At 45.2% G+C, this 22,445-nt stretch overlaps 1 protein-coding gene across 16 annotated transcripts in view; it reads left to right on the top strand.

The window, feature by feature from the left end:
- Positions 1 to 22,445, top strand: part of CADPS2 (calcium dependent secretion activator 2) — a 914,362-nt gene that overhangs the window by 236,985 nt on the left and 654,932 nt on the right. For all 16 annotated transcript variants that reach the window (XM_075345069.1, XM_075345070.1, XM_075345068.1 and 13 more), the window contains exon 7: positions 2,520 to 2,631. In XM_075345069.1, coding sequence (XP_075201184.1) covers positions 2,520 to 2,631 — 112 coding nt within the window. The remainder of the gene's footprint in view (positions 1 to 2,519; positions 2,632 to 22,445) is intronic.

Below are 22,445 nucleotides of genomic sequence, written 5' to 3'. Positions count from 1 at the left end.
AAATAAACGTATCCAGGTGTTAGAATGGCCAAGTCAAAGTCCAGACCTAAATCCAATAGAGAATCTGTGGAAAGAGCTGAAAACTGCTGTTCACAAACGCTCTCCATCCAACCTCACTCAGTTCCAGCTGTTTTCAAAGGAAGAATGGGCAAGAGTTCAGTCTCTCGATGTGCAAAACTGATAGAGACATACCCTAAGCGACTTGCAGCTGTAATCGCAGAAAAAGGTGGCGCTACAAAGTATTAACTTTAAAGGGGCCAAATAATATTGCATGCCCCGCTTTTCAGTTATTTCTTTTTTATAAAAGTTTAAAATAAGCAATAAATTTCATTCAACTTCACAATTGTGTCCGACTTGTTGTTGATTCTTCACATAACATTAAAATTTTTATCTTTATGTTTGAAGCCTGAAATGTGGGAAAAGGTTGAAAAATTCAAGGGGGCCGAATTCTTTTGCAAGGCACTGTATATAGTCTTACCCCATCTACTGTAGAATAGTGTGTTCATACTATGGTTTGACAAATCTGCTGAGAAAACTCAATGCTAATACAGTTAGGTCCAGAAATATTTGGACAGTGACACAATTTTCGCGAGTTGGGCTCTGCATGCCACCACATTGGATTTGAAATGAAACCTCAACAACAGAATTCAAGTGCAGATTGTAACGTTTAATTTGAAGGTTTGAACAAAAATATCTGATAGAAATTGTAGGAATTGTACACATTTCTTTACAAACACTCCACATTTTAGGAGGTCAAAAGTAATTGGACAAATAAACCAAACCCAAACAAAATATTTTTATTTTCAATATTTTGTTGCGAATCCTTTGGAGGCAATTACTGCCTTAAGTCTGGAACCCATGGACATCACCAAACGCTGGGTTTCCTCCTTCTTAATGCTTTGCCAGGCATTTACAGCCGCAGCCTTCAGGTCTTGCTTGTTTGTGGGTCTTTCCGTCTTAAGTCTGGATTTGAGCAAGTGAAATGCATGCTCAATTGGGTTAAGATCTGGTGATTGACTTGGCCATTGCAGAATGTTCCACTTTTTTGCACTCATGAACTCCTGGGTAGCTTTGGCTGTATGCTTGGGGTCATTGTCCATCTGTACTATGAAGCGCCGTCCGATCAACTTTGCGGCATTTGGCTGAATCTGGGCTGAAAGTATATCCCGGTACACTTCAGAATTCATCCGGCTACTCTTGTCTGCTGTTATGTCATCAATAAACACAAGTGACCCAGTGCCATTGAAAGCCATGCATGCCCATGCCATCACGTTGCCTCCACCATGTTTTACAGAGGATGTAGTGTGCCTTGGATCATGTGCCGTTCCCTTTCTTCTCCAAACTTTTTTCTTCCAATCATTCTGGTACAGGTTGATCTTGGTCTCATCTGTCCATAGAATACTTTTCCAGAACTGAGCTGGCTTCATGAGGTGTTTTTCAGCAAATTTAACTCTGGCCTGTCTATTTTTGGAATTGATGAATGGTTTGCATCTAGATGTGAACCCTTTGTATTTACTTTCATGGAGTCTTCTCTTTACTGTTGACTTAGAGACAGATACACCTACTTCACTGAGAGTGTTCTGGACTTCAGTTGATGTTGTGAACGGATTCTTCTTCACCAAAGAAAGTATGCGGCGATCATCCACCACTGTTGTCATCCGTGGACGCCCAGGCCTTTTTGAGTTCCCAAGCTCACCAGTCAATTCCTTTTTTCTCAGAATGTACCCGACTGTTGATTTTGCTACTCCAAGCATGTCTGCTATCTCTCTGGTGGATTTTTTCTTTTTTTTCAGCCTCAGGATGTTCTGCTTCACCTCAATTGAGAGTTCCTTAGACCGCATGTTGTCTGGTCACAGCAACAGCTTCCAAATGCAAAACCACACACCTGTAATCAACCCCAGACCTTTTAACTACTTCATTGATTACAGGTTAACGAGGGAGACGCTTTCAGAGTTAATTGCAGCCCTTAGAGTCCCTTGTCCAATTACTTTTGGTCCCTTGAAAAAGAGGAGGCTATGCATTACAGAGCTATGATTCCTAAACCCTTTCGATTTGGATGTGAAAACTCTCATATTGCAGCTGGGAGTGTGCACTTTCAGCCCATATTATATATATAATTGTATTTCTGAACATGTTTTTGTAAACAGCTAAAATAACAAAACTTGTGTCACTGTCCAAATATTTCTGGACCTAACTGTATATGTATGTATGCTAACTGCTTACCTTACTTATAGAGTATGATTATGGAATATATCGCTCCATACAGAGGAATACATAAAATAAACTTTACCACAGTGTTTTGTTTTTTTTTCTTGTTTTTTTTTTATGCTGGACAACATCTATCAGGGCATACATAAACTTAAGGCTGAAACGTAATGTGAACAGACATTTATGTACATTACATACTGTAATAAAGTGACTTTTGAATCTAAAGTAACAGGGACACAAGTATACAACTTTTATAATAAAGAATTGACTTGCTTCTGCCTTTAACAATTTTTTTTGTTTTTGTTTTATAGATGGGGAACTCAAGGGGATTTTACAACCACACACCCTCGGCCAATTGTAAAAGTTAAGCTCTTTACAGAAAGCACTGGTGTTTTGGCTCTGGAAGATAAGGAACTTGGAAAAGTAGGTTCACCCTCTGTCTTGTGGCCTTATGGCACAGCAATCTCATGACATGCGTACATTGGTCATGGTTGTGGGCATGTGGGTTCATGTCCTTGGATTATTTGACCTAATCTCCATGCATAAATTGTAAAAAGATCAAGACTCCTTACAGTTAATTTGCTTCAAGTAATACCGTCCATGCACGTTGTATGAAACCTACCTCAAAGGACTGTTTAAGGTAGAAAAATTACCAAGTTATGTGCTATTTCTCAACAAGGATTTCAAAATCACCTGAAACATTTCATTGCATTGGAGTGTTGTCCCATTTCTTTACTTATATTATGTAAAGTGTGCTTTTTGTCATGTGTAGATGGGCGCAGGTGCTGAACTGAAACTCATCTCAAAAGATGAATGCACTGATACAGGAGCTTATGACACCAGCATCTCCTACACAGACTGCAGGTTTCCATTATCTACATGTGGAGAAGCACTTTGGAAATTGCAGGCACAGCTGCTGATAAAAACTAAACCTTATTTAGGATGTTGTATAACTTCAAATGCTGGCTAAGTGTTCATAATATACTCTAAATTGGCAAGTCATTGGGACTCCTACACTTTACACCTACAGGAGCTTTTATCAAATCCCATTCTAAATTCATAGGCAATTAATATGGAATTTGTCTTCCGTTTTCAGCTTTAAGGCTATGTTCACACACTGCGTTTTTTACCTGCGTTTTGGGTCCGTTTTGGGTCCGTTTTTGCTGCAGAAATTTCTTGAGAAATTCTTGTAACCTTTCTGCAGACATTCCCCAGCAAAACCTATGGCAAAAAAAATTAGCTGTGCACACACTGCGTTTTTTTCTTAAGAAAATTCTTTCAGTAGATTTTCTTAAGAAAAAGAATGAGCATGTCACTTCTTTTCTGCAGCTAACTGCGTTTTTTGCCATAGATAATTGGCACAATAACGCAGGGAGCAACCAGCGGTAAAAACGCACCAAAAAACGGACCGAAAACGCACCGAAAACGCGGCAAAAACGCAGGTGCGTTTTTGGTGCGTTTTTTTTAACACAGGTGCACTCTTAAGAAATTTCTTAAGAAATTTCTTAAGAAAAATCATTTTTCTAGTGTGAACATAGCCTAAGAGTTTCTACTCTTCTGGGAAGAGTTTCTACTAGATTTTGCAGTGTGCCTGTGGTTTTTTTTTTGTCTATTCATCTAGAAGAGCCTTTGTGTTGTCAGTGACTGATATTGGGTGAGGAGAGGGCCTGGCTCGCTATCTCCATTCTAGTTAATTTCAAATTTGTCCAATGGAGGTGATTTCTGGCTTTTGTTTGGCCAGTTAAGTTCTCACCCTCGAAACTCGCCTAACCATGTCTTTATGGACTTAACTTTGTGTACTGGAGCCCAGTCATGCTAAAACAGAAAATGGTCTTCCCCAAACTATTCAAAGTTGGAAACATAGATTTGCTGAAACATTACGATTTTCCTTCCCTAAAACTTGGTGGCCTAAGGAAACATTTGAAGAATAACTCCATAGCACTATCCCGTCAACAAACCACCTCTACATTTAGTACGGTGCTGCCAGGCTGGTAACTTTTTCTTTGCATTCGTAAATCCCAGACTCCTGTATTAGGCTACCAGACTGAGAAGTGTGATAAATCATTCCACAGAGCACGATTTATGTGCTCCAAAGTCCAGTGGCGGCATGCTTTACTGCATTTCATTTAATTCTTGGTGATGTACGGCTTACTTGAAGCTGTTTGACCATAAACCTTCGGGCACAGGTTTTGAGCTGCTTTTAATACCAAAACCGGTTTGGAAATCTGCAGCTAATGAGGCAGGAGAGTGTCGGTGACTTTTATTTGCACTATGGACCTTGTTGACCCCACTCTGTAATTTTATATTGTGTACCATTTTGTAGTTGAGTTGTTCTGGTTCCTTAATTGAATTATTACAATGGTGGCATCCTATTACCAAACTACAATCAAATTCGGTGAGTTCTTTTATAAACATTTATGATTAGAGGGGCATTTCCAAAAGCAGACTGCCTGGCTAGGTTTTTACATTTGTAGCAATGGGACTGAATGGAAAAACCTAAATTCACCTTGTAATAGGTGTGCTCCAATACTCATATCTATATAGAGTACCATAATTATTAGCCTTTTATGTGAGTTTAGTTTTATATTGAATTAGATTTTCTTCCTTTTGGTCGCTGACAACTTGTGCTTGGCAAATGAAAATTCAAAAGCAATTTTTCATAGTTTATTTTACATGCCTTGAGCACAAGCAAAGTACATTTTAATCACTAGATCTTGTAATAATTGTGGAGCTCCTACGTCACTGACTTCTAATAATATTAATAATAATTTGTATTTATATAGCAGCAACATATTCCTCAGCACTTTACAATTCATAGGGGACATGTACAGACAATATAAGACATTATAGAATAACAAAATTCAACAGATACCAAGAGGAGTGAGGACTCTGCTCGCAAGATTACAATATATGAGGAAATAGTTGAGGCACAACTGGTAAATAGTAAAAAGTGCTTGTATTGTATGGTCCAGCCATCAATATAATAGGTGGTTCATGTATCGCTCTGTGAACCAGTCACCAGCCAGTATGTGTACAAGTCTAGATAAAGTGCTATTAATTGCATAGAACAAGGGTGGGGAACCTCCGGGCCGCGGGCAGTATGCGGCCCACAATGACTTTTTCTGCAGCCCCGGGCTGATTCCCAGGGACCGCAGTGCTGGGTCGGCAGCCGCTTCTTGCTGGCTGCTGGCCCTTTAAAACCCCGCACAGCGCGTTCAATGCTGAACGCTGCAATTCCTATACTTGAAGGACTACGTCCCCACGCTGGCACTGGCTACTTCAGGACGTACTTTGTAGGCGGGGTAGGTGGGAAGAGTGCTACAATCCAACAGAAGAGGAGCGACTGCCCCATCATCCCGAGGTCCACTGCCCGGCGGTGGCTCTCTCTATGCCTGGCGGCATCGCTCTCTGTGCCCGCAGCCTCCCCAGCACTCTAACTGCCTCCAACCTCCCCCAGGTGTGCTTGTGCGCCCAGCCTCCCCCAGCCCTGTCTGTGCCCCCAGCACTCTCTGTGCCCCCTTTTCTCCCCAGTGATCTCTGTGCCCCGAGTCTCCCCCAGTGCTCTCTGTGCACCCAGTGCTCTCTGTGCCCTCAGCTTCCACCAGCACCTTCTGTGCCCCCAGCCTCCCCCAGGTCTGTCTGTGCCTCCAGCCTCTCCCATCGTTCTCTGTGCCCCCAGGGCTGTCTGTGCCACTTCTGTATTCCCCAGGGCTATTTGTTCCCCTCCGGTATCCCACAGGGCTGTCTGTGCCCCTCCGGCATCCCTCAGGGCTGTCTGTGCCCCCAGCTATGTATATACCCCCAGCAATATTTGCGCCTCCCAGCTATGTCTGTGCAACCCAGTGATGTATATACCCCCAGTGATGTCTGTGCCGCCCAGTGATGTCTGTACACCCAGTAATGTCTGCCCCGCTGCTTACCTAGTGATGTATATTCCTCCCAGCCCTACCCAGCAATGTTTATGCCTCCCCAGCTATGTCTGTGCTCCCCATCAATTATGTGTATACCCCCAGTGATGTATGTACCTATCCCCCATGATGTCTATGCACACAGCCATGTCTATGTCCTGCAGCTTTTCTAGTGATATATACTCCTCCCAAGTGATGTATTTGCCCTCATCATCTCCTTTGATGTCTATGCCCTCAGCCTCCCTAGTCATGTCGATGCCCCATCCTCCCCAATGATCTGTATTCCTCTCAACCGTCCCCTGTGATGTTTATACAGAAGTCTCAGCCAACTCAAATCTGGAACAGCAGTTGTGAAAAGCAACAAGAACAATATCGCCTAATATTACAGCTGCACCAAAGAGTCGAAGCCCCAGCCGCCATAATGAGTTAATTGTTAGGGATGAGTGAATGTATTCGCCACTATTCAGCATCTGACGGACAAAGGGGTATTCGAGGTATTCGCTATCCGACGGCTAATATGGTATTCGCTCCGATACTTTCATTTTCATTTCTGACTTCCTGTCACCTGTTTTCCATCCAATGAACATATCTGATGTTGCTTGCCCTCACAGTAACGCTACAGCCATCTTTGTTGTAGCGTTACTGTGATTGGCTTGGCCGCACAGCGTTATAGGGGCTATATTTTGTGAACACGCAGCCATAGGGAGCTGGCGATGTAGATACACTGCATTGTGTGCGGGAAAGCGTTCTTAGATCCAACTAATAGTCCTTGTAAGGGCTGAACACAGTGTCATACAGCTCCATAAATCGCTTTTTTGACAAACAGAACACAGGTCTTTCAGTCGGTATCTGTCTGTCGGTCTCTCCCTCCCCCCCCCCTTTCTCATACTCTCCGATCACCGGTGCAGCGCTGCACGGCTGTCACACTGCTCCGGCGGCTTCTCCAGCTTTTGAAAATGCCAGCCGCTCATTATTCCATCTCGTATTCCCTGCTTCCCCCGCCCATCGGCGCTATGAAAAAAAAAACGCACCCTCTTTCACCACTTTATTAAAATCCCCAAATACCCCTCCAGTTCCGGCGTAATCCACACGAGGTCCCACGACGCATCCAGCTCTGCTACATGAAGCTGACAGGAGTGGCCGTGGAACACTGCCGCTCTCTGTCAGCTCCACGCAGCAACTGAAGTGAGCCGTGCAATCAGCAGTGATGTCACTTAGATGACCCACAGCCACCGCTCTCAGGTGGAGGACTGCAGCTGGCCGCGGGTCACCTGAGTGACTGCACCGCTGATCGCACTGCTCACTTCAGTCACTCAGGGAATTTGCGGTGACCGGTGAGCCCTTCACCTGTGATCGTAAATCAGGCCGCGGCGCACAGACAGAGCCGCGTGATTACAATGAAGTCGGGTGAAGTTCATCCGAGTTCATTCTGATCGCGTGGCTCTGTCTTGCAGCCAGCCATGCTCTATGCTCTGCTTGCTGTCAATAAATAAGAAATATTCCCCATTATCTCTGCTTGCTGTCATTGAATGGAAACATTCCCCAACACGTCTACTTGCTGTCATTGAATGGAAACATTCCCCAACACGTCAGCTTCCTGTCAGTGAATGGAAATATTCCCTATCATCTCTGCTTGCTGTTGGTGAATGGAAACATTCCCCATCATCTCTGCTTGCTGTCATTGAATGGAAACATTCAACATGTCTGCTTGCTGTCAGTGAATGTAAACATTCCCCAACATGTCAGTTTACTTATATGACAGCTTTACTTTCACTTACAGGTTAATCATTGGGGTGGCTCGTAGACACCTGCCATGATTAACCTAGGACTTAGTGGCAGCTATGGGCTGCCATTAACTCCTTATTACCTCGATTGCCACCGCACCAGAGCAATTCGGCATGAGCTGGGTCGAGTCCTGGGGCTGTCGCATCTAATGGATGTGGCAATTCCGGGCAGCTGCTGGCTGATATTTTTAGGCTGGGGGGCTCCCCATAACATGCTTTATCTTGGCTTGTATCAAAATTTGGGGGGACCACATGCCGTTTTTTTTTAATTTATTTATTTTACTGCACCACAGAGACCCGCCCACCAACGGCTGTGATTGGTTGCAGTGAAACAGCTGTCAGCGTGGGGGTGTGTCTGAATGCAACCAATCATAGGTGCCAGTGGGCAGGGGAAGCAGGGAATACGAGATGGACTAATGAGCGGCCGGCATTTTCAAAAGCTGGAGAAGCCGCTGGAGCAGTTTGACCGCCGTGCAGCGCCGCGTCGGTGATCGGTCAGTAATCTGTGAGTATGAGAGAGGGGGGAGAGGGAGAGACCGACCGACAGACAGAGAGAGAGAGACCGAACGACCTGCATTGTGTTTGTCAAAAAAGCGATTACTTTGGTTTGAGAGCTGTTCTGGCGACTACGTAAACGCCACGTGCTGCTCTGAGCACGTTAATCAAAGACACCAGAAATGCAGTCAGACACCTTCTACTGGCTGTGCCCATACTGTTTCTGCCTTTTCCCATCCATTTCAACCTTTTCCTCAGTCACCACAGCTCGCCGTTAGGTCCAATTTGAAATTATTCGAGTTTCCCATAGACTTACATTGCGCATCGAATATTCGCGAATAGTTGAATAGTGCCGACCTATTCGTCGGATATTTGTCGAAGCGGATATTTTGGTATTCGATCATCCATATTGTTTTACCAAATATAATAGGATAATTTTTAAGTTGGAGAAAAAATAAGAAAGCCAGCACTAATTGTCCACTACAGCACTAAAAATTCCAAACTGTACTTATTATTAAGATTTGAGATTTTTGGCTAAAAATTGCAATTTCTTGAGCTACCCCGCCACGTCACGGCAAATTTCTTTTGGGCACTCCTACTCTAAATTATTTTTATTTAAATGTGCCATACAGCCTCACATGAAAAAAGTAGAACTGTTCTTAGCAGCACTTACCTGGTGCTTTTGAATCCCGTACCCATAACTGAATCATGGCTGTGGGCGGGACAGGCCCAAGAAAATGCTGCTTGAAGTAAATAGCCTGTGGACAGGGCTTGATGACTGAATGTGAACAGCAACCAATTTCCAAAATCAAGACAGCTGGAATACAGCCCAAATTAGGGTGCACGGCAAGGTGGGAGTCAGCCACCGACCAATTCAATGAAGAAAAAACAAGAAAGCCAGCATTAATTTTGCACTACAAAACTAAACATTCCAAACTGTACTTATTAAAATTTGAGAGTTTTGGCAAAACAATTGCAATTTCTTGAGCTACCCCGCTACGTCACGGCAAATCTCTTTGGGCAGTCCTACTCTAAATTACTTTAATTTAAATGTGCCATACGGCCTCACATATGAAAAAAGTAGAACTGTTCTTAGCAGCACTTACCTGGTGCTTTTCAAGTTGATAGTTTTGTGCGCCCCCCGAAGTTTGGTAGAAATTTCCAAATGGCCCCTGGCAGAAAAAGGTTCCCCTCCCCTGGCATAGAACATGTGTAAAGAGATGATACAAGGGACCAGATTTGAAAGAAAATGTTGTAAGGGCAAAATGGGATTAGTTAAATAGGTGAGGTGATAGGCTAGTCTAAAGAAATGCGTTTGTAGGGCACTCTTAAAACTGTAGGTATTGGGAATTAATTGAATTGTTCTGGATAGTGTGTTCGAGAGAATTGGCGGAGCTTGCAAGAAGTCTTGGAGATGGGAGTGGGAGGTTTGGCTTATAGAGGACGTCAGTCTTGGGTCATTAGCCGAATGGAGAGCATGGGTACATTGATAGACAGAGATGAGAGAAGAGATATAGGGTTTGTGCAGAACTGTGGAGGGCTTTGTCGGTGAGAGAGATAAGTTTATATTGTACTCTATAGAGGATGCTCAACTAGTGCAATGACTGGCACATGATAGAAGAACCATCAGTGTAGTTGTTGGAAAGGAATATGATCATGGCTGCTGCATTCAGGATGGATTGAAGAGGGGGAAGTTTAAGAAGATTGAGACTTATCAGTAGAGACTTGTAGTAGTGTAGACAAGAATGAATGAGTAACTGTAAGGTGAAACTTCAGCCAAGTCTGAGGTCCAGATCACTCTAGAAGAGGCTTTCTTCCAGGATATCTCTGTACTTGGCCGCATTCATCTTTTTTTCAATTGCAACCAGTTGTCATGTACCTGCAGCTGAAAAAACACCCTCATAGCATGATGCTGCCATCACCAAGTTTCATTGCTGGCATTGTATTTGGCAGGTGATGAGCAGTGCCTGGTTTTCTCCACACATACGCTTAGGATTATCACCAAAAAGTTCTATATTCATCTTATCAGACCAGAAAATCTTATTTCTCATAGTTTGGGAGTTCATGTGTTTTTTTGCAAACTCTATGCTAGCTGTAATATGTTTTGCACTGAGGAGAGGCTTCCATTTGGGCCACTCTGCCATAAAGGCCCGACTGGTGGAGGGCTGCAGTGATAGTTGACTTTGTGCAACTTTCTCCCATCTGCTTCTATGGAGCTCAGCCATAGTGAGCTTGGGGTTCTTCTTAACTACTCTCACCAAGGCTGTTCTCCCACGATTGTTCAGTTTGGCTGGACGGCCAGGTCTAGGAAGAGTTCTGGTGGTCCCAAACTTCTTCCATTTAAGGATTATGGAAACCACAGTTCTTAGGAACCTTGAGTGCTGCAGAAAGTTTTTTGTAACCTTGGCCAGATCTGTGCCTTGCCACAATTCGGTCTCTTAGCTTCTTGGGCAGTTTATTTGACCTCATGATTCTCATTTAGTCTGACATGCAGTGTGAGCTGTGAGATCTTATGTAGACGGGTGTGTGCCTTTCCAAATCAAGTCCTATCAGTTTAATTAAAAACAGCAGGATTCCAATGTAGGAGTAGAACCATCTCAAGGAGGATCACAAGGAAATGGACAGCATGTGACTTAAATATTAGTGTCTGAGCAAACGGTCTGAATACTTATGACCATGTGATATTTCAGTTTTATTTGTTTAATAAATTTGCAAAAATATTTACTTTTCTGGGGGGTTTTTTCTGTCAAGATGAGGTGCAGAGTGAGAAAAAAAATGAACTTTTTTGAATTTACCAAATGGCTGCAATGAAATAGTGAAAAATTTAAAAGGGGTTGAATCCACTGTATTTAACATATGTTTTCAATTTTTTGAAGTACGGTACAAACATACGGCCTTAAACTCGTGCTTGATGAAACAAATACCAGTTGTTCATAATAGGGATACACTTTTTTGATGACTTTAAATATAATAGTTATGATAACTATTTCTCACAGACCTCCGTTTGCCAAGATCCTGATGTAAAATGGCAAACAAATTTGTATTAGAAAATTATAATGACATAATTCCATGTAATGTCTGTAGAGAGAAAGTGCATAGATGTGAATAGATCTCCGGTTTTGCAGTGGTTTTTAAGAATAATATTGATGTCAATGTGTAGATAACCACTGCTAAAGCAGACGAATAGTTCTCATACTGCAGATTTTTTCTGCAACAAAATCTATTGCAAAACTGTGCCGAACATAAACACACCATGTGTACGACAAATCAAAAATGCAATGCGGATTTTGATCCAGATTTTGAAAAAAAAAAAAAAAAAAAAAACTCGTCACACCGAGTCAAAAAATGCAGCGTGTGCACAGGGCCTAAGGGGTGCTTTATACGCTACGACATCTCTAAAGCGATGTCGTTGGGGGTCACGGAATTGGTGACGCACAGCCGGCCGCGTTAGCGATGTCGTTGCGTGTGACACCTATGAGCGATTTTAAATCGTCGCAAAAACGTTCAAAATCGCTAATCGGTGACATGCCCCCCTATTCCCAATTATCGTTGCTTTTGCAGGTACGATGTTGTTCGTCGTTCCTGTGGCAGCACACATTGCTATGTGTGACACCGCAGGAACGAGGAACCTCACCTTACCTGCGGCTGCCCGCAATGAGGAAGGAAGGAGGTGGGCGGGATGTTACGTCCCGCTCATCTCCGCCCCTCCGCTTCTATTGGGCGGCCGCTTAGTGAATTTGCTGTGACGCCGAACGAACCACCCCCTTAGAAAGGAGGCGGTTTGCCGGTCACAGCGACGTTGCTAGGCAGGTAAGTAGTCAGGTCCGGGCGATGTTGTGCGCCATGGGAAGCGATTTGCCCGTGGCACACAACTGATGGGGCGGGAACGCATGCTAGCGATATCGGTAACGATATCGCAGCGTGTAAAGCGGCCTTAAGAGTCCAAGTTAGGCTTTAACCATTTATCTCTTTTTGTTTCTCAGATGGATCATTTATAGGGTAACAAGGTGTAATTACGCACTCTGTTTCGTCCATGAAGTTGCGGAGACTACTGGCTGTAATCATTCAGTCGGTATCGTCTCTCAACTCTGTGGCTAGACCATGTACCTTGACGCAGTCAATGCTCAGATACCAGGGGTAGTCTTGTGGTCTCCTTGTGGAATCATTTTGCCTGGGTATTCACCCAGGATGGTTCTTCTTCCTTCTCTCTTCAGCTTGAATCACACACCTGCATCAGCCGGCCTCCACACTCTTAGTTACAATCCTGTTGGAGTTTCACAGTGTTTTCAGACCTTGGCAACGTTCAGACCAGGTAGGCTATTTGATATTGGGAAACTTGACACTTGCAGTGCCCCTGCTGCTCCCCTTCCCTTCTATCACCATTTAGACTTTCCAGCACTCCCTGTGCGTTCTTTCTCTCTCATATAAAGCCAGAGTTCACAAGAGACCGCACACTCTCAATAATTCAATCTACCTTGGTTACCCAGTATGCTTGCATCTCAACACAAGGTCAAGGTTTCCATCAAACCAAGCCTTAAGCCTTAGCGTATTGCGCTGTTGGTACCTTGTGGTCTGGGAATGATGAAGTACCTTTCTCCTTGCTGGAGTTTTGGCTTTTAGCTTTTCTCTATCCTACACCCTGGTTAAGGTTGTAGAATTATTATCTAGGACTTCTAGCACCCTTAGTACTGTTACTTCTGTCCAGTGTTACACCCACTAGCAAGATGGCATAGTCCGTGCTGATTTACACTTCAGGCACAACTGGCACCGTTGTCGTCACTTGTGCATCACTCCTAGATAGAATAAACTGTAGCCTTGTCTCAGTGGGAGCCAAGTTTGCCGGGGGTTCATTGTCCTGGTTTGTGGCGGTAAAGCATCTATCAGTTTCTTCCCGTTTGTGGTGCACTGACCGCTTCCTTGAATGAGTCAGACTTAACAGCGGAGGCTGTTCTGCCAGGCAACGCTAACAGAGAAGGTGCAACCTAAATGATACTTTGTATATCGTCCTTGGGAGAACAGACCCTTCGGCTGAGACCTCCCATTGGGGGTGAATACTATAGTGACCCTGCAATCGAGAGGTCATTCTGACCGCCTTACAGAGCACGTGAGACCTACCAGCTGAAGCCGTGCAGCCAGGTGAATCCCACAGAGGATGCTGCAAACAGAGGTTATTCGAATCACCCTTTGAGGCCAAACCCTCGAGATAAGACCTCACAGCCGCGCAGATTCCACAGGTGATCCTTCAACTCGAACACTATGTGGACCACCTCCCATAGGAAGTAAAGCGCAGAAGTGATCCAGAAACACTTTTCCTGGGTGAGTCAGACATGCTGGGCATTCTCTCTAGAAGAGTGTGTTGCATATTTAGCAATTTGCAGTCACATCATCACCTTATTCCTTTGTTCTGAACCCCCAACAGAGACTTCTTTAAAGAAGAAGGTTGCCCGGTAGATTTAGACAGCGGAATTGTATTTTATGGTGCTCTGACTACTTTCCATAGTTGTTCAGACCTAAAATTTGTGCACGGAGGGGTGTATGGCTAAGGTCAGATCGCATAAGTGAGTTACAGATCATGGAAGCAGACCAGGCAGTTCTCCTTTCACTTACTTAAGCTTGTTCAATTAAGTGAAATCCTTTGCTGCATCTATCACAATAGCAGACCAGTCTGTACTCTGTTGGCCTTCCCTGATGCATCAGACAATCGAACTCTGACCTCTACAGTTGAAAGTAGCATGTAGTCAGTCCTGAAGGACCCTAACCACTTCGGCTACTTCCACACTTGCGTTGATCGGCATCCGTTGCATTGCGTTGTGTGACGGGTGCAACGGATGCATTGCATATAATGGCACAACGGATGCAACAGATTGTACAAATCAACGGAAAGCTTTTTTTTTTTTAATTTTTTATTTTTTTTTTATTTTATTTTTTTTTCTTCTTTACAGTTTTACTGGCAGCAGACTATTGTGAATGATCAGCTGATCACCTGGCGGCGGGGCACTCAGCTGATCGCTCTCAATAGCCGGCTGCCAGGCACTCAACTGAGCGCTCTCACATGCCGGCGGCGGGCGCTCAGCTGAGCGCTCTCAATAGCCAGCGAACGGGGGCGCTCAGCTGAGAGCTCTCACATGCCGGCGGCCGTGTGCGCTCAGCTGAGCGCTCTCAATAGCCGGCAGCCGGGTGCTCAGCTGATCGCTCTCATTAGCATGAGCATGGGCAGTGAAAAATAAAGGTTTCCGCCGCTCAAAAAAAGGTTACATGTGGCGTTCATTCCGCCCGACGCAGCGTCAAAATAACGACGCTGTGTCGTCCAGCAGATGCAACGCTGACACTTGCGTCACAGTGCGTCGTCCATACAAGTCTATGGAGAATAGCGCAGTGCGTTAACGGACTGCGCTATTCTCCATAGTGACGGACTGCGCTGAACGCTAGTGTGAAAGTACCCTTCCCATGGCAAATAATGCTGCTAGGAGGAGTCAGTCGGACTAGCTGAGACCCTCAGTTTGGCATGTGACATGGTCATTGTTCTGACCATCTATCTTTTTTTTTCAGCAGGTCGTCACCCCAGGTAAGGAAATAGTCTATGGATGCTCCTGTCCAGAGCCGAAAAACTGTTTTTTGAGTTACTCTATGGAACCTAATAAAGCTAAGGACATATTTCATCTTTATGTGCAGCACACTGTCACTGACAGCTATTTTCTATCATCTCAGGCAATCCTCTTTGTATGGCTGGTCATTCATGCCAATTCAGTTGGCACTTGGACTACTATCCAGGATGAGCCGCTGTCTAGGGGAGACCTTTAGGTAGGTCATTTGCACACATGGACCAGCAGGCGCTTTGGTCTCATCTTAGATGAGTCTGTCTAGCTAATTTAGACCTCTCGGTTTGGTGTATTTTGAGTGGACAACAGGTCTCTGAACCTATCCTAGGTGTCTCGGACCTATTGACAAAGATCTTTCGGTTTGGTGGCTTTGCAGGTCTTCTGTGTTCTTTGTCAACTGCTAGCCAGTATTTTTTGTCTGCAGAAGAGACCTCTCAACTTAGGCCTTCGTTTTAGCAGTCCAGGTAGCCCTTCTCTGGCTTTGCCAGATAAAGCCCAGGGCTCCCTTTTGATTGATGAATCCAGCCTTTAGTTCCAACATTTTTCTAATTCTAGCAACAGGGTTTACTACTTACTCAGCAAGTAATTTTTTTCTCCTTGGCTGTGAGAGTTGTGAATGGATCACCCTCATTGAGTATTCTTTAGCTGATATAAGACCATTGGTCAGAATACACCTGGATTGATGCTCCTGGGTAGGGCGGTACTTCTTAGATCGTTGATCTGCTATTGAGGCCCCTCTTGGCTAGTTCATTACTTGATTTCTTCCTTTATGCCGTGTCGGGTCTCCACCTTATCCTAGTTCTTGTCATGTCCTTCAGAGCTCTAGCCAGGTCCATCTAATTTAGGTATTCGTACAAGTTGTTCTGACGATCGAAGCCCAAAGCGCTTGGAGATCTTACGCCTTTGAGGGTCTCCCGAGAGATCTACTATCTACACCAGAGCATCCCTGAGTGGGGGATTGACTGGGGTAAACATCTGGGCTCTTCCACATTCAAGAGGTTTTTCTTTGTTAGGATAGCATTCTTCTTTCCCTGCTTGGATTGGATATTTTCTTTACTTGTTTAGCTTGGCATTCTGCAGTGTTGTACCAGAACTTTCGTATGTCAGGCACATGCCCCCAGTCATCATCGATAGTCTTCAGTCAGACCTCTTCAGGGTTGTCCTCTTCAAGATGATTTTTGATCATTTAGTTTACCAGCAAGACAGTCTAGTACACAGTTAAGGCTATTGCTTTTTCGGATTGGGGTTATTAGGATTAGGGAACTTGGGCCTTAAAGGGGTTGTCCACTACTAGGACAATCCCTTCCGATTCCACGTTTTTTTCCAGGTAAAATAAAAAAGCCGATATTCACCTCCGTGGCCGGTGATGTGCTAGGTTGCTGATTGGATGCGAGGCTTGCGTAAAGTCACGTGAATCCTGGGAACACGAGCCCATCTCTGCTGGAACCATTACAAATATTTAAAAAAAACTGACCCGGACATCCAACAAGTGAAAAACATATGCTAGCTGAAAAAAACATAATAAATATAAGATGCATACAGCTGCACGCTAAAAGCCAACAATGTATAAGGGAACTCTAGTACTGCATTACTGCTATATGAAGAAATTAGATTTTTAGTTTATGTATTGGGAAATGCATGTAAGCCCGGTAACCAACGGCAAGGTAATCTCTATAATCTGGGTACCTAATTTAGAGATCGGTGGATTTTCCTGAGGAAGAAGAGATGATATCTCTTCGAAACGTGTAGAATAAACCACATTGCTTTTATTTTTTGGAGTGTTTCTTTGTACAGCAGTGCGGAGTATACCACAATAATCCTGGTTTTTGTCTTGCTTCTGCCATTGGCACGTGGGATCGGCTGCAGCTGTTATATGTCTCTATACTGGTTGTGGCTCTCACAACCATTCCAGGTGAGCGGTTTTCTTATTAAAAAGTCACCATCTTTTACACTGGTAAGTCCCTATTGCGCTCCTTATATCCACAGCTTGTTTCCGGTCTATAGTCTGACGTAGTCTGAGTTATGCTACTCTGCCTGTCTCTCACAGCTCCATTTGGATGTCTTGTGTGGTCATCCTATTATGCTCTGCAGAGGGCCAATCGCCTCTTTTGTAACTATTACTCTATGATTAGTTTAGCCATTAACGAGCCTTGTAGGGCAGGTGCCAGTGTTCCCCCATTTAAGGTTAGGGTACACTTCTAGAGCTGTAAGAACTTTCTGGGCCGCTCTGTACCAGGCCTAAGTTCTGCAACTATGTAGAGCAACTACTTGGTTTTAGCTAAGTCTTACAGGGTCTGCTCCTTCGCTTCTGCAGATGCAAGTCTTGTTAGGAAGATACTGCAGGCAACAATTCTCCAGGCGGCAGCTTAAGCAGAAGTGTTAACAGTCTGTGGTAACAGTATATTTGGTTTTAACTCCCACCCAAGGGACCGCTTTAGAATGTCCTATGGTTCTGTGTTTCCCCAATTAAGCAACCGGAAAAGATAGATTTTTGGTACTTACTATAAAATGTGTTTCTCATTGGTCTTCATTGCGGGACACCACTCCATCCCCTGGGTTCCCGGTTGGGCGTGTACCGTATTTTTCGGACTATGACGCACTTTTTCCCTCCAAATATTGGGGGAAAGTGGGGGGGGGTGCGTCTTATAGTCTGAATGTGGCTGCGGGGAATGAGGGTCCTGCCGTGGCACGGATAATTGGGGGAATGAGCAGGCTGCAGCAGCGCCTGCCGTGACCACGTGGACCCGCTCATTTAATATGCACACCCATCATCCCGCCCATCATCTCCCAGCGCTGAAGCCAGCACTGACAGGTGGGCGGAGTGATGGGCCGGGAATGCGCGCATATTAAACAGCCTGCCTGCATGATCACCCCTGGCAACTACAGCCAGGAGTGATCATATGCGGCTGTATTCACTGCCCCCCGCGCATCATCATCAGCGCGGGGTGCAGTGAATCAGTATAACTCACCGGCCACGATCCCTGCAGCATCGCAATGTCCTCCTGTCTGTGCCGGCGGCGGCTATGTGGAGACTAGCGGCGCGCACAGTGATGACGTCATTGCTGTGCGCATGTGTCCACACGTAGCCACCGCAGGCACAGACAGGAGGACATCACGGTGCTGCAGGGATCGTGGCCCGCTCCACACTCCAGCGCTGCTGCTGACACAGACGGTGGAGGAGCGATGCTGTAGGGAGTAAGGTAAGGTGAGTATGAACGTTTATTTTTTTTATGTGCCACAGCATGCGGGCCATATAGCAGGATGGGGGTGTATGAGCAGGATGGGGGTATATGAACAGGATGGAGGTATATGAGCAGGATGGGGGTTAGTGTAATGACAAAAAAATTGAAACCATGTGCAATTGATGAACTTTTATGGGTAATTTAAGGAAAAGTATTGCTTTTTTTTGTTTTTTTAAAAAAAAGTTCCCCCTTTCATTCAAATGAAATAAGGCAAAAATTATTTTTCCCCCCAAAAAAGGACATGCAATTTTGCATTATTGAAACAATAGTAATAACTAAGCAACTTTTATTATTCTAACAAATACGGTATAAAACAGTTAATTATAAGTACAATATGTACAAAAGAAGTGTTTAAAAATTATTTTTTCCTATGAATTTTAGATTCAAAAATTCAATTTTTTTCGATTTCGCATGTAGTTCCTCCATCAGTTTTACAGCACGTTCAGCATTTTGGTTAGATCTGGGAATGTCAATTAATGACTCCTCGACCAACCAGTGCGCCTTAAAACACTTAATTGCCTTCTTGCACTTTGTCTTGGTGAGTGAGGTTAACAGTTCACTGAAGGACGCTTCGTTGTAGTGTTGCGACTGGAACCAGGCATTTACCCATTCATAGCAGATGAAGTCGCATGCTATACCGAGGACGCGGCGCCTCTCTGGTATCAAAAAAATGCTATAACAGCATATACAGCTCGCGAGTTTCATCTTGCCATTTGCAGGTTTGGGAGTTTCTTCCAACTGATTCGAGGCCAACGTGATGTTGTTTTGTAATGATGATATGCCTGACATAGTTCATATAAGAACTTGAAATCATCTCGCCATCCAGGATTCTCGCCTGTGTTGACTAGAGATGAGCGAACCGGTCCCGGTTCGGCTCGAGGTCGGTTCGCCGAACGGAGGTCCCGTTCGAGTTCGGTTCGTCGAATGTTCGACGAACCGAACTCGAGCCAATAGGAAACAATGGCAGGCAATCACAAACACAGAAAAACACCTAGAAAACACCCTCAAAGGTGTCCAAAAGGTGACAAACAACTCACAACACAAACACATGGGAAAGTGACAAGGACATATACTCATGCGAAAACAAAACAGCTGGACAAGGAAAAAGAGGAGGACACACAGATATATGAGTATATGCAAGGAAACATCGATTCCATTATTGTGCAACTTGAGCCCTGCTCATTTTAGGCTTCCAATCTGGATAAATTGCCTGAGCTCGCCACGTACGCCTTGGGGATCTTGTCATGTCCTGCAGCCAGCGTTCTCTCGGAACCTGTCTTCAGTGCTGCTGGTGGTCTGCTGGCAGATAAGCACACGCGTCTGTCCACTGACAATGTGGACATGGCTCTCAGAGGACTTTTCTTCCCCTGGGTCAGCCAGGGGACGGGAAAGGCACGCGTATTTTTGAGAGTGCTTCATGCAAAGCATCTTTTTTCTTTTTCAAAAGGGGGGGTCAACCGATGCCAGTCAAGTGGGGTGTGTGTGGCCCAGTTAGTGGCAACGAGGGAGACTGTGGTTGGAGTCCCCTCGCTGTGTTTCTAAAAGAACCAAGATGAACAAGTCATGGCTCTCAGAGGACTTTTCTTCCCCTGGGTCAGCCAGGGGACGGGAAAGGCACGCGTATTTTTGAGAGTGCTTCATGCAAAGCATCTTTTTCTTTTTCAAAAGGGGGGGTCAACCGATGCCAGTCAAGTGGGGTGTGTGTGGCCCAGTTAGTGGCAACGAGGGAGACTGTGGTTTGAGTCCCCTCGCTGTGTTTCTAAAAGAACCAATATGAACAAGTCATGGCTCTCAGAGGACTTTTCTTCCCCTGGGTCAGCCAGGGGACGGGAAAGGCACGCGTATTTTTGAGAGTGCTTCATGCAAAGCATCTTTTTCATCTTGAAAATTGGGTCAACTGATGCCAGTCAAGTGGGGTGTGTGTGTGGCCCAGTTAGTGGAAACGAGGGAGACTGTGGTTGGAGTCCCCTCGCTGTGTTTCTAAAAGAACCAATATGAACAAGTCATGGCTCTCAGAGGACTTTTCTTCCCCTGGGTCAGCCAGGGGACGGGAAAGGCACGCGTATTTTTGAGAGTGCTTCATGCAAAGCATCTTTTTCATCTTGAAAATTGGGTCAACTGATGCCAGTCAAGTGGGGTGTGTGTGGCCCAGTTAGTGGAAACGAGGGAGACTGTGGTTGGAGTCCCCTCGCTGTGTTTCTAAAAGAACCAAGATGAACAAGTCATGGCTCTCAGAGGACTTTTCTTCCCCTGGGTCAGCCAGGGGACGGGAAAGGCACGCGTATTTTTGAGAGTGCTTCATGCAAAGCATCTTTTTCTTTTTCAAAAGGGGGGGTCAACCGATGCCAGTCAAGTGGGGTGTGTGTGGCCCAGTTAGTGGCAACGAGGGAGACTGTGGTTGGAGTCCCCTCGCTGTGTTTCTAAAAGAACCAAGATGAACAAGTCATGGCTCTCAGAGGACTTTTCTTCCCCTGGGTCAGCCAGGGGACGGGAAAGGCACGCGTATTTTTGAGAGTGCTTCATGCAAAGCATCTTTTTCATCTTGAAAATTGGGTCAACTGATGCCAGTCAAGTGGGGTGTGTGTGGCCCAGTTAGTGGAAACGAGGGAGACTGTGGTTGGAGTCCCCTCGCTGTGTTTCTAAAAGAACCAAGATGAACAAGTCATGGCTCTCAGAGGACTTTTCTTCCCCTGGGTCAGCCAGGAAACGGGAAAGGCACGCGTATTTTTGAGAGTGCTTCATGCAAAGCATCTTTTTCATCTTGAAAATTGGGTCAACTGATGCCAGTCAAGTGGGGTGTGTGTGGCCCAGTTAGTGGAAACGAGGGAGACTGTGGTTGGAGTCCCCTCGCTGTGTTTCTAAAAGAACCAAGATGAACAAGTCATGGCTCTCAGAGGACTTTTCTTCCCCTGGGTCAGCCAGGGGACGGGAAAGGCACGCGTATTTTTGAGAGTGCTTCATGCAAAGCATCTTTTTCTTTTTCAAAAGGGGGGGTCAACCGATGCCAGTCAAGTGGGGTGTGTGTGGCCCAGTTAGTGGCAACGAGGGAGACTGTGGTTGGAGTCCCCTCGCTGTGTTTCTAAAAGAACCAAGATGAACAAGTCATGGCTCTCAGAGGACTTTTCTTCCCCTGGGTCAGCCAGGGGACTGGAAAGGCACGCGTATTTTTGAGAGTGCTTCATGCAAAGCATCTTTTTCATCTTGAAAAATTGGGTCAACTGATGCCAGTCAAGTGGGGTGTGTGTGGCCCAGTTAGTGGAAACGAGGGAGACTGTGGTTGGAGTCCCCTCGCTGTGTTTCTAAAAGAACCAAGATGAACAAGTCATGGCTCTCAGAGGACTTTTCTTCCCCTGGGTCAGCCAGGGGACGGGAAAGGCACGCGTATTTTTGAGAGTGCTTCATGTAAAGCATCTTTTTCATCTTGAAAATTGGGTCAACTGATGCCAGTCAAGTGGGGTGTGTGTGGCCCAGTTAGTGGAAACGAGGGAGACTGTGGTTGGAGTCCCCTCGCTGTGTTTCTAAAAGAACCAAGATGAACAAGTCATGGCTCTCAGAGGACTTTTCTTCCCCTGGGTCAGCCAGGAAACGGGAAAGGCACGCGTATTTTTGAGAGTGCTTCATGCAAAGCATCTTTTTCTTTTTCAAAAGGGGGGTCAACTGATGCCAGTCAAGTGGGGTGTGTGTGGCCCAGTTAGTGGCAACGAGGGAGACTGTGGTTGGAGTCCCCTCGCTGTGTTTTACATGCTTTTAGAAGGTCATGACATGGCTTGGAGGTTGACTTTCAGCATCTGCAAACTGTTGGCTACCAAAATGCTGCCTTTCCAACACCTGTGGTTATAGACAATGAGGAACATACTGATGAAGATGAGACGCAGATACCCGATTGGGATGACAACTGAAATATTCGGTCAGGGCAAGAAGAGGCTCGGTCTGAGGGGGAGGGGAGTGCAAACACAACAATTGATGATGAAGTTCTAGATCCCACCTACTGTCAACCCACAGTCAGACACTCGAGGAGGTCAACAGAGGCGGTGGAGGAGGATGCAACCGACGACGAAGTTACCTTGCGCCTTCCTGGACAGAGTCGGAGCACTGGTAGCACGTCTACAACTGCATCCTCAGCCACCACTCTGCCTCTGAGCATTATTCGGGGTGGATCAACAGGTCGCATGGCCTCTAAGCCTTGCCTAGCCTGGTCCTTTTTTGACA

Source organism: Anomaloglossus baeobatrachus, chromosome 4 (genome assembly GCF_048569485.1).
Source record: "Anomaloglossus baeobatrachus isolate aAnoBae1 chromosome 4, aAnoBae1.hap1, whole genome shotgun sequence".
Lineage (NCBI taxonomy): Eukaryota > Metazoa > Chordata > Amphibia > Anura > Aromobatidae > Anomaloglossus > Anomaloglossus baeobatrachus.
Note: the sequence above shows the minus strand (reverse complement) of the source record. Positions and strands in the feature narration are given on the sequence as shown.